The 12431-nt window shown below is 47.8% G+C and overlaps 1 protein-coding gene across 1 annotated transcript in view; it reads right to left on the bottom strand.

Annotated features, from left to right (window-relative positions):
* Window positions 1-278: 278 nt before the first annotated feature.
* LOC306939721 (DNA repair protein XRCC4-like) overlaps window positions 279-12431 on the bottom strand; it is a 68516-nt gene continuing 56363 nt past the window's right edge. Inside the window, exon 8 of the mRNA XM_079524408.1 lies at window positions 279-1634. Within this exon, the coding sequence (XP_079380534.1) occupies window positions 1490-1634 (145 nt within the window). The 3' untranslated portion in view covers window positions 279-1489. The remainder of the gene's footprint in view (window positions 1635-12431) is intronic.

Below are 12431 nucleotides of genomic sequence, written 5' to 3'. Positions count from 1 at the left end.
AGGGATCGAACTGGCAACCTTGCGGTTACCATCCAGCCACTCTACCCTGGCCTGAGCCACCGTCTTGCCCAGGGACACTTCGACATGTAGACAGGAGGAGCCGGGATTCGAACCGCCGACCCAGGGATCATTTCTGCCCTGTAAATGTAAATGACTGATATGATATCACACATATAAGTCACTCTGCCTGGACATAAAGAGTGTTTGGCAAATGCCTAAATCGTACATTGTCGTTACACCAAAAGAGGAACAAGAACAAATGCATTTAAAAAGTCCTCTTTTATTTATTTACATGCAACATAGTGGGCTACACAACACGATTAGCCTGGAAACCCACGAATCTGCCACAGGGAGAAAGAAAATGGCCTGGCACAGATTGGGTCTGACTGGCACTCCTCAGTTTGGATTACATTTCACTCACCCCAGTGTTGTGAGTGACCAATCAGAGCACACTATTCAAACTCAAAGTGAGACTATTTGTTTTGCTGGGTGACGTTGGAATCTGTTCGTAACCTAACCACCCCCTTGGAAATACATCTTCACCACCGAAGTTCCAGATGTACACAGCCAGTGATATTGGTCTGGCCGTGCCAGGGTGCAACATGATAGCTGGCACCATGGTGCCTGTTTGAGTGAGAGTCCAAATAAGCCAATACACACCCGTTACACAGCCAATACCATCTTTTACCATCAGGGCGATGGTACATGGTACCTTCTCTGCAGGCTAGGGCCTCAAGACCGTTTGTTCCCATAAGTATAGGACTTATGAACAAGCAGGCCGCGTCTCAGTTCCCTGCATAAAGTGTGATGTGATGCCTCTTGGAACTATGACTGGTGGCCTTCTGTTGGCATTGTTTCTTTATTGTCAATGTACTGTGTGATATGTTTGTGTTATGTTTTCTGTATCCTGATGACTGCTTGGCACAAACAAAATTCCGAAAGGACAAATAAAGTATCTATCTATCTAAGCCCTCTAAAATCCTGGATATCTTCTATTAGGACGGAGCGCTACACATTTCAAATGACAACTAGAAAATCACTAGAAAATACACTGGAACTACATATTTAAAACATTTATATGAAACATAATCATTAGGTACTTAGTGTCTTATATTGTTTTTTTTTTCTCTAAATGAAATCTACTAAAAGTCATGATCCATAGCTACTCTGTAAGTCACCTCTCACACTGAATGAACCCAAGGCAATAACAAAACAAAACAACAACATGATGACACTGTAACCGTTCACAAATGTCCTATTATATGACTGATGGCTCTCTGTAGGGGATTGGCAAACAGTGAAACCAAACTCAAATCAAAAAGGGTAATTATTACAGCCGATTATTTGAGCTTCACGCAACGTAGCCGACTTACAAACTCACAGCGCGTTGCACTGAGACACGCTGTGAGCTTGTAGATCGACTGAAGCGTAGAGTAAAAGGAGTGTCAGAAGGGTGACGACAGAGCAGTGAAGGAAGCAGAGCGCTGCGTCAGAACTCATCAAACAGGTCGTCTGCACAGGGGGCGGGGCTTGGTGATGCTACCAGTGGCACTGTGTCGGGAAGCTGGGGGGCTCGCTGCTGCTGATTGGCTGCTGCTGATTGGCTGCTGACAACCTGGGGGGAGCCCTTCCTGCTAGAGGGAGAGAGAGAGCGAGAGAGATGGAGAGAGAGAGAGGGAGGGACAGAGAGAGAGAGGAAGATATGGAGAGAGAGAGAGGGACAGAGAAGAAGGAGAGAGAGAGAGGGGGGGGGAGAGGGGGGACAGATAAGGGGGGAGAAAGAGAGAGAGGAAGAGATGGAGAGGAAGAGATGGAGAGAGAGAGAGAGAGAGAGAGAGAGAGAGAGGGAGGGAGGAAGAGATGGAGAGAGAGAGAGGAAGAGATGGAGAGAGAGAGAGAGAGAGAGAGAGAGAGAGAGAGGGAGGGACAGAGAAGAAGGAGAGAGAGAGACAGAGAGATAGGGAGAGAGGGATGGAGAGGGATAAAGAGATAGTTGGAGAGAGAGAGACAGATAAAGTTAGAGAATTGGAGAGAGAGAGAGATAAAGTTAGAGAGAATTAGAGAGAGAGAGAGAGTTAAGAGAGAATTGTAGAGAGAGACAGAAAAAGTTAGAGCAAATTGGCAAGAGAGAGAGAGACAGATAGAGTTAAGAGAGAATCGGAGAGAGAGAGAGACAGAGAGAGAGTGAGTTGCGGAGACATGAGAGAGAGAGAGAGAGAGAGAGAGAGAGGCGGGGGGTGAGGGTTGCAGGGGGGGGGGGGGGGTGTAAGGGAAAACAGGTCAGCGGACTAATGAGGCACGTTTACAGCCCAGCTTTCCTTTTGAGACAGGAAGTATATCATGTGGCTCACAGGGCCCGAGACTGGAACCACATGCTCATGCTTTATAGTGTGTGAGAGCGTGTGTGTGTGCGTGCGTGCGTGCGTGAGCGTGTGTGTGTGTGTGTGTGTGTGCGTGTGTGCGTGTGTGTAAGCGCGAGTGCATGTGTGTACGCGTGCGGTTTCTTTGTGGATTGTGCAATTTTCGGTCGGGGCTAACATGACATGGTCTTCATCAAGTGTTTATGATTACACAGCGTGTTCACATATTCACACAGCTCCAATGAAAGACCATGTCGGAGCGGAGCAGACACGTTGCACCGCGTCTATTGTAAACGTCCTGGGCCTGATTGATGCACGTTTTCTGGAATTACACACAAATTACACACAGTTTCGAGAGAGTTGAAGGACGTGGGATAAAAGCGAAGTGAAGTGAGGACATTGAGGCAAAGACGGTTTTAGTCCATTCTGGGTGGGAAACCCCTTTTGGTGTTTTAAGCATTATGCTATGCTTTAGCTGTCGAAAAATAGCAGATCTACAAGCTCATAGCGCGGCACCGAGTGGCGCGCTATGAACTTGTAGGTCTGCTATTTTTTAAAAATGAGGAAAAATTTGAAAATGTGGCACAAATCTTTGAACATATATTCTTTCAGAGTGAACGTTTAACTCAAATCTTTGCTTCTGGGGGGTCCCTGGAACAACATATTTTCAGATGGGGGTCGGCAGCCAATTACATATGACATTGGGGGTCCTTGAAATAGTGAAATAGTTTGAAAACCACTGATATAGAAACATAGGTTTTTCAGAAAACTTGTATGCATTTGTAGAATCGTCGTCAGGTCTAAATGGTTTAAGAACGAGAGAGAAGATAAACAAGAGTGATCATGAACCCGAGGCGGGGTTGGCGAAAGGGCCTTTCTGTGTGGAGTTTGCATGTTCTCCCCGTGTCCCCTAGGGTAGATACCCTCACAAAAACATGCAGTAATCCTGGTCTCTAAAAAAACTGCCTCCCCCTGGCCAGCCGGGGCGCCTGATGGAGGGGAAAGGAACTGGTTGGAATAACGTGTTCCTTCCACGCGCTACGTCCAACCAGGGAAACTCCCCCCTGTCAGGTGTAAAGGAGCAACTTGGAAACTCAGGCATGAAGGAAGCATGAGTTCAAGTCCGTTGCTCTCTCCATGTCCCCCATATATGGGGACTAGGTTGGCGAAGGGTGTGTAGAGAGCCCAGGATCACATTAGATAATTGACACAGGGGTGAAAAAATGGGTTACAAAATCGTGGGATAAAAATGTAAGTAAAAAAAAAAAAAAAAGAGTGATCATGAACTGAGTCCAACAGTGGCAAAAGTCATTTTCTTGCACCTATTGGCAGTGGTTCCCAAAGTGGGGTCCGGGGACCCCCAGGGGTCCTGGAGGGAGTTCCTGGGGGTCCCCAGCTAAATGATAGTTTGGAACCAAATGGACCCTTATGGGTCTGTAACTCTTGAGTGTACAAATGGAACATTGATTTTACAATATAAATTGGGTTCCCAGACATAGAAATGCCATTAGTCGACTAGACTAATATGCATGTCAAACTCAGGGGTCCTAGAAATTAAACGGGTTGAGAATCACTGCTAGAGCCGTGAAAATCTTCTCTTATGGGGGTCCCTGGTATATCTTTTCTAATGGGGCTAATTAGTGTCAATTTGGGGGTCCTTGACCCCTGACCTATGGGTGCTTGGATTGGGTGTGTGGACACATTTAGACCTGAGAACGATTCTACAAATGTCTTCAAAATCCTGACAGTTTTCTGAAAAACCCTGTTTCTATGTCGTTCTGTTTCTATGTCTAAAACCCTGTTTCTATGTCGTTCGGTTTCTGTCTAAAACCCTGTTTCTATATCGTTCTGTTTCTATGTCTAAAACCCTGTTTCTATGTCGTTCTCAAACATTTTCATGTCAAGGACCCCCAGAAATATAATGTAATTGGCCGCCCATCTGAAAATGTTTTCACATTTTCATGATTTTTCAAAAATAGCAGATCTACAAGCTCGTAGCGCGGCACTCGGTGCCGCGCTACGAGCTTGTAGATCTGCTATTTTTCAACAGCTAAAGTATAACATAATGCTTAAAACACCAAATGTGGTTCCCGCCAAGAATGGGTATTATGGGTTAAGTGCAAATACACACATGCACATCACATACAATGTTGACTTTGAACAAAACTGTTACTTTTCAGGATTCAAATTCAAAAACAGCAGGAGTAGCAGATCGTCAAGCTCAAAGCGTGCCGCGTCACGTCGCTCTTCGAGCTACTAGATCTGCTACTTTCGATGCTTTTGTGTGACGCTGTGGTATGATCAAGTAGGACATTCATTTACAAAAGACTGCAGCTTATTTCCACAATGGAATTACTGTACGTCGCTGGCTCTCTTGCGTTTCAATGCTTTCAAATAACGGTGTGAAAATGTATGTGATTTACATTTGTTTATTATCAATAAAGAGGTCAAAGTTAAGTCAAAAGTTATACTGGACGTGTAAATTAATCAGTAAAAAAAAAAAACCTAAATACTTGGGGCACCTTCCAGTTTTCCCCCTGCATACCATACGTGTTTGTTGATATCAGGCCACGACAAAATATCTGATCTTGGAATGCATCGTAGCAGGAATTGTGTCGCTCTGCTTACTCACTAACTGCCATTGTGTGCATGTTGTCGTGGCAACATCAGCGACCACCAGCGTGTTTGTTATAAAGAAAGTTTACAAGTACAATTCAAGCGTTTAGCAGACGCCCGTATTTATCCAGAGCGTATAACCAAGTGCGAAATCAGACTTAAGCAGGAGTAAGCGTGCCGTGAACCCTAATAAACAAACAAACGACAGGGTCAATAGTCCCCATTAGTAGAGTGCAAATAAACAGTGTTGTAGTACTGGCTCAAAGACACACTCGAGGAGAGCCAGGTGAACATCAATCCCCCGGCATCTGTCCAAACAACGTTGCTATCTAAATAGCATTCTCGTGGTCGAAGCAAAATAATAAATCCAAGTGACCAAGTAGTGACCAGCGTAATAGATCAGGGTAGCATCTTTAGCAGCCTGTCACACAGAAAGAGCCTGATAAGCAGTAAAAACAAAGTGACCACAGCGTGTGCTAACTGCTGGGGACAGATGGACAGATAGTAGGCAGGAGGTTCTAACTGCTGGGGACAGATGGACAGATAGTAGGCAGGAGGTTCGTCGGCCATGTTGGGCTTGTGGTGGGACATTTTTGTCGACGTTCCATTGTTGCCACGGACATACAAGAAGAGAGGACAAAAACATTACCAGAAACACATGAATAGAGAGCCCTGAATGACCACAACAGGTCTGGAACTCTGAGAGCGTTCGAATGGAACCAAATGGACCCGTGAGCGGGTCCATTTGGTTCCATTCTTAACACTCTCAGAGTTAAAGCTAAACATTCAGGTTAAACCCTACTCTTCAAATTATATGTAGTAAACATAGTTTACGTAGCCATAAAATCGCTAAAACTGAGTCAATAATTTATTGTAATATATATTTTGTTATCTTCGCGATAGTCACTATTGCCCTAGGCCCACATTGTTTATTAATAATAAATACAACCTGAAGGCTGGCCTTTAAGGGGGTCTTTGCAAATAAAACATTTGAGAACCACCAGTACTGGACTACTAGTGGACCCCTAATGTGCCTTAGTGTCATGGTAAATAATTGTCATATATATTCTGAAGAAAACCTGGAGACTTGACATTCAGTATTAAAGTGGGAGTTATGATCAAAATAAGAACATTATTGTTGTTGTTGTTGCTGCGAGAGTGAGGTCTAGCCAACACATCAGGTTCTTGAGCTCTGCAGTTCTTGAGCTCTGCAGTTCTTGAGCTCTGTTGTCAGCCAAGCTGTCGCGCCGCAGCACGTCTACATAGGTGGTACTCTTCTTTCCCCCTCCTGGCTTTGCCCTGGTTTGGCTCCCATAGGGTCAATTGACTTCAACCTCAAGTTCTGGGTGCCTGACGCAGTGCCCTGCCGGCCTCATCCTTCTCTCTGACTTTGTCCGTGACCCGTGGTCCCCATAGAGGTCTACATTTCTGATGCAGGCGGTCCGTCCATGTGACACCTAGTGCCATTCGTAGGCTTTTCCCTGTTGGTACAACAGGTATATGGAAAAAGGGAATATCCGCACTCTTAATAAAGTTAGAGTTTCTTTATTTCATGAAATCACATGCAGCAGCAGTCCACCTAGAGAAACCAACGCGTTTCGGCACGCAGGCCTTCCTCAGCGTTTCAAACTAGCAAAGTTTGAAGTTTGAAACGCTGAGGAAGGCCTGTGTGCCGAAACGCGTTCGTTTCTCTAGGTGGACTGCTGCGGATATTCCCTTTTTCCATTGATCTTCAACTTGAAGATCCATTGATCTTCAAGTTGAGTCAGAGACTCAACTTGACTCCCTGAGTAGAGCGTGCCGCCGCCTTCACCTATAAGGGTACAACAGGTACCCTTATAATGGTGTGTAAAACTAAATCAAACATTTGCAGCGGACATGACCAAGTCTTTGCCACGGACACATTTTGCCCGTGCATGTACAGACATGTTGGTGACCGCTGCAAGTAGGCCCTAGAGTGTGTTGTTGATGCGTGTGTGTGTGTGTGTGTGTGTGTGTGTGTGTGTGTGTGTGTGTGTGTGTGTGTGTGTGTGTGTGTGTGTGTGTGAATGGACTAGAAAACATATATACTGTAGTGTGTAGGACCCTTTAGTACATCACATTTTGTTGTATTTCTTTTTACGTTTCCTGCAAACACTTTTCTCCTCCATTGTTTTTTTGTGGAATTGTATTTTTTGTCTACAACCTTGCAATCGTTGTGAGCTTGTAGATGGGCTATTTTGAGTATTTTCACTATTATTTAAATGTGGTAATTAAAACATTTGTAATTAAATTGATAATTCATAATAACCACATTTCTCTTATGGATTTTTTTTATTTTTTTTAAGCAAACATTTAAACTCAAGTCTTTGCTTCTGGAAGTCCTCTTGGCACAAAATATTCTTTAAGATGATGGGGAGGGTCCGCAGCCAAATACTTTTTAAAGGGGGGGAGGAGGGTCCTTGTTGACATGAAAACCTTTGAGAACCTGTGGTTTACAGGGTCTTCTTGAGCTGATGGGGTTATATGAACCCCCTGAACCAGAACGAGAGAGAGAGAGATCATTATCTGTCTGTTTTACCATCGTGCTTCAGGACACCACCACATTCAAAATGTTATTTTTACAGCGTCCGGTGAAAGCACCTCTCTCTCTCTCTCTCTCTCTCTCCCCCTCTCTCCCTCTCTCTCCCCCTCTCTCTCTCTCTCTCTCCCTCTCTCTCTCTCTCTCTCTCTGACGTGGCCACGCACCGAGAAGCACAACACACGCTGGAGAAGAAAGGCGGACGGCAGGGGCAGTGCGGGAGCAGTGTGAGAATAAGAGAGAAGGGGATGGGAGGGAGGGGGGGTAGGTTAGGGCCCTGGGCTTCTTTTAAATCATTACCAACTGTATGACAAACACTGCATGCACCACCCCGACCAACCCCCCCCCCCCCCTCCTGGAAGCAGTTAAGAGGAAACAAGAGATGTTGGTGGGGATGGGGATATGTTGAAACACACTGCTAGTATATAGGAGACCACCAGAGAGTCCCTCACACAGTCGCACACACACACACACACACACACACACACACACACGCACGCACGCACGCGGGGAGAGAGGGGACATGAGGTGAGCATTGTGAGGAGTGTGACCCCCAAGAGGTGGGGTTAAGCCCCTAGCATGGGTCATATGAGCCCCCCAGCCCCCACACAGAGGAGGGTAGTCTGGTGACATACCACAGGCACAGGCTTCTATACCTCCCCCACCCCACCACCACCACCACCACCACAATCATGTGTTAGTTTATAGGGTTTCAAACAAGAGGTTGTCACCACGCGATGGGCGTTATTTTCACTTTCCCCGCACCATTTATTTCGTTCTTTCTTTAATATCTACTGTATCTATAAAGTCTCTCTTTATACGTACGTCTGTAATCCACGTAACTCAGAAACCGTTCGCACCACCGACGTCAGATTTGACACACGTGTTCCACACACCCCCACAGGGAGTGCAGTGCCCGGGGTGTCCACAGGGAGTGCAGTGCCCGGGGTGTCCACAGGGAGTGCAGTGCCCGGGGTGTCCACAGGGAGTGCAGTGCCCGGGGTGTCCACAGGGAGTGCAGTGTTCCACACCACCACAGGGAGTGCAGTGCCCGGGGTGTCCACAGGGAGTGCAGTGCCCAGGGTGTCCACAGGGAGTGCAGTGCCCAGGGTGTCCACAGGGAGTGCAGTGCCCGGGGTATCCACAGGGAGTACAGTGCCCGGGGTGTCCACAGGGAGTACAGTGCCCGGGGTGTCCACAGGGAGTACAGTGCCCGGGGTGTCCACAGGGAGTGCAGTGCCCGGGGTGTCCACAGGGAGTGCAGTGCCCAGGGTGTCCACAGGGAGTGCAGTGCCCGGGGTGTCAAAGTCCGTCGGATCACCGGTTGTCCCAGAACCAGCACCAAAGCCTCTGATGAGAGACCTCGCCCTTTATTAGTTGATCACACCTGAACGCATCTCTTCCGTCCCAGTTCTATTCATATCAGGAGGAGGGAGAGTTGGTCATTGGACATTTAGTCTCCATATATGGGGATATTCGACTAGGACGTCGGGCTATATGACATATGCCATGTCTAATACGACTATCCCTATATTTGGTCCAGGTTGACCTAATGCTGATATCAGATCGATGTGGTAGAACCCATACAGTATATGGATCTTATTGGCTCAGTCATCCTGGTGGTAGAACCCATATATGGATCTTATTGGCTCAGTCATCCTGGTGGTAGAACCCATATATGGATCTTATTGGCTCAGTCATCCTGGTGGTAGAACCCATATATGGATCTTATTGGCTCAGTCATCCTGGTGGTAGAACCCATATATGGATCTTATTGGCTCAGTCATCCTGGTGGTAGAACCCATATATGGATCTTTTTGGCTCAGTCATCCTGGTGGTAGAACCCATATATGGATCTTATTGGCTCAGTCATCCTGGTGGTAGAACCCATATATGGATCTTATTGGCTCAGTCATCCTGACAAAGCCTAATGGGATAATATATAATAGAGGTCTGCTCAAGGCAGAAGGATCCTCGAAGCATCCTGGTTTAAGTTCTAGTTGAACACCACTGCGGCGGGTTCTAACCTGAGTAACCGCCAATAGAGCTTTGAGCTATTTTATAGAGAATGCCTTCATCTGCCCTCATGTTGATGCTCCTCTTCTTCGGCGCTGCGACCGCGCTGCGACCTCCACCTCCGTCTCTTCCGGTCCAGAGCGTGGACGAGGTGATCGGCGAGTATGGCGAGACCATCACGGTGCCGTGTCCGTACCGCCTTGTCCCGGGGGACAGTCTGAAACAGGTGGAGTGGTGGAAAAACATGGAGGTTGAACTGTTGGAAAAACATTCCTCCAACACCGAAGCTAAGATTTATGTCCCGCGGGTTAACATCTCCGCCGACTCCAGCCTCCTGATCAGTCAAGGAATGCTGGAGGACCAGGCGGACTACGTCTGCCTAGTGGCATCTACCTCCAAATTCCAGCGTTACCAGAGCTCTGTGGTAGTCTACAAGAAGCCGGCGCTACCTGTCGTCGTCAACAAAGCAGAGTTCCTGGAGGAAGGCACACTAACGCAGTTGGGAACGTGCGTGGCGAGGGACGCCCACCCCGTGGCCAACCTCACGTGGCAGAAGAACGGCCGGCCGTTGGTGTCCGACGGGATGCACGTCGTCGTCACGTCCACCGTGGCGAAAGACTCCTCCACCGGTCTGTCCACGACTACCTCGACTCTCCAGTACAATGCCACCAAGCAGGACGTCAACGCACGTTTCAACTGCCTGTCCAACCACGAGCTGGGCACAGCGGAGTCCGAGCCGTTGACCATTCCCGTCCACTACCCGACCAAGAGGCTGAGTCTGACGGTGTCGACCCCCGAAGGTCCCATCACAGAAGGGGACAATGTGACTTTGAAGTGCCGTGCGGACGGAAACCCTCCTCCCAGCAGCTACAACTTCCACCTCAAGAACCAGACGGTTCTGGTGGAGAACTCTGACAGTTACACCTTGACGGCCGTCACACGAGACAGCGCCGGCGAGTACAAGTGTTCGCTGGTCGACGACGAGACAATCGAGGCTTCACTCGGCATTGCTGTGAGCTACTTGGACCTGAGCCTGAGCCCCACGGGGAGGGTTGTGAAGATGGTCGGCGAGACCCTGGCGGTGAAGATGGAGGTGAGCGCTTCAGGCAACGACGCCAAAGTGTCCTGGACCAAGGACGGCGAGAAGGTGGACGCGGCGCCCGAGTTTGGGAAGCTGAGCTACACCGATGCGGGCAGCTACGCGTGCAAGGTCTCGTCGGCCGGCCTGACGCGTAGCCAGTCCTTTGACCTGGTGGTGGAAGGCTCACCCGTGATCACCAATCTGACCCAGAACAGTGCCCACCACGACGCCATCCAGCTGGCCTGCAAGGCTCAGGGAGTGCCCCGACCCGTCTTCGTGTGGAACGTCAGCACCACGGAGGACGAGAGCTCCTACAACGAGAGGGACGGCAAGGCCACCGAAAAGGTCACCGTGGTCCCCAATGGGCAGTCCATGTCCGTGACCTGCAGTGTGAGCAACAGGCTGGGAGCGGACGTGATGACCATTGTGGTGTCGTCAGGTGGTACCGGCTGGCCGAAGCTGGCGATCACCGCTGTGTTCATGGTGCCGGTCCTGGCGGTGGTGGCCGGTAGCATGGCCTACTGGACCTACCGGAGCAGACGGAGAGGATCCTGGACACCAAACGGACTCTAAATATCCTTCCGAGATCCCAGCAGCTCCCAGTCCCACCTCAGACAGCAACCCCAATGTACAGCTGAAGAGTTATGTGGTTTCAGAGGACTTCTTTGGCTGGACAGCTGCTCACCCATCGCCTGGTGGGGTGGGGTGTTGATGTTGTTAAAAGGGATAGTTCAGAATTTCTGAACTTAAGCTGTATGAAATACTTGCTATTAATATAGTGGTTGCAATTGTATTAATTGATTGCCCGAGTCCCGTGGTGGGAGATCTGCTCTGGTTTTGGTGAAATATAGTAAAGTAGTTCTGGTAATTTTGTGGGGGGGCACAGGGGGCCACGCATTAAAAGTAAATTAATACACAAAACTAGGCCTGGGCTTTTGGATATTGTACTATTGCGATGGCATAAGTGTTAACTAACTATAACTATAAGAATATAAATATCGGATCGCGCACGCTATGAGCTTGTAGGTCTGCTATTTTTGAAAATTTGTAAAAATGCGGCACAAATCTTTGAATATAATATTCTTTCAGTGCGAACGTTTTTAGAAAGACTCGCTCAAAATGTGCCTGTATCCATACACGCCGTGCCAGGTGTCATTATAAATGAAATTTGTATTATTTTCTAAATGGACAGTCAAAGCAGGGTGACGCAGGGGCACATTTGGGGTACAGTACTTAGTTTAGACAGTTTTTGGTTTAGACTAGTCATTGGTTAGACCAGTCATTAGTCCTACAACTACAACCTATCTCAAACCCTCACCCTAAACCTAACCTCCCAACGGGGCAGCACACCTAAACCTAACCTTAACCCATGTCTAACCAACAATGACTAGTCTAAACTAAGTATGCACCCCCAAATTTCACCCCCAACTGGTCACTAAAGTATGGCCTGAGAATGAGAATAATGTTGAAAAGTTGAAGTTGTGTGCTACTGCAGCAGTACAGTGCATCACTCTTAATCGCCTACCAGTCAGTCTTGATTTCTCATTTTCCCTTTTTTTCCCTTTTTTTTCACTGAATAAAAATGAAAAAGAATGTCATTCAAAAGACGATGACTACAACTAAACAGTCAACTGGCTGTCAAAATTAAACACTGCAGGAGACACTCCAGGCTGAGTGCCGATCTAAAACCACATTAATCTGCAACCACAATTCAGCGGTGAAGGAAATATGGGGGGGGGGGGGGGGGGGGGGGGGACTGCCATGCCATTCATAAAGTTATGAAAGATAGAGAGTGGAC

The sequence above is a fragment of the Electrona antarctica genome, assembly GCF_951216825.1.
Source record: "Electrona antarctica genome assembly, chromosome: 16".
Lineage (NCBI taxonomy): Eukaryota > Metazoa > Chordata > Actinopteri > Myctophiformes > Myctophidae > Electrona > Electrona antarctica.
The sequence above is the reverse complement of the archived record's forward strand: the minus strand, read 5'-3'. Positions and strand labels throughout refer to the sequence as shown.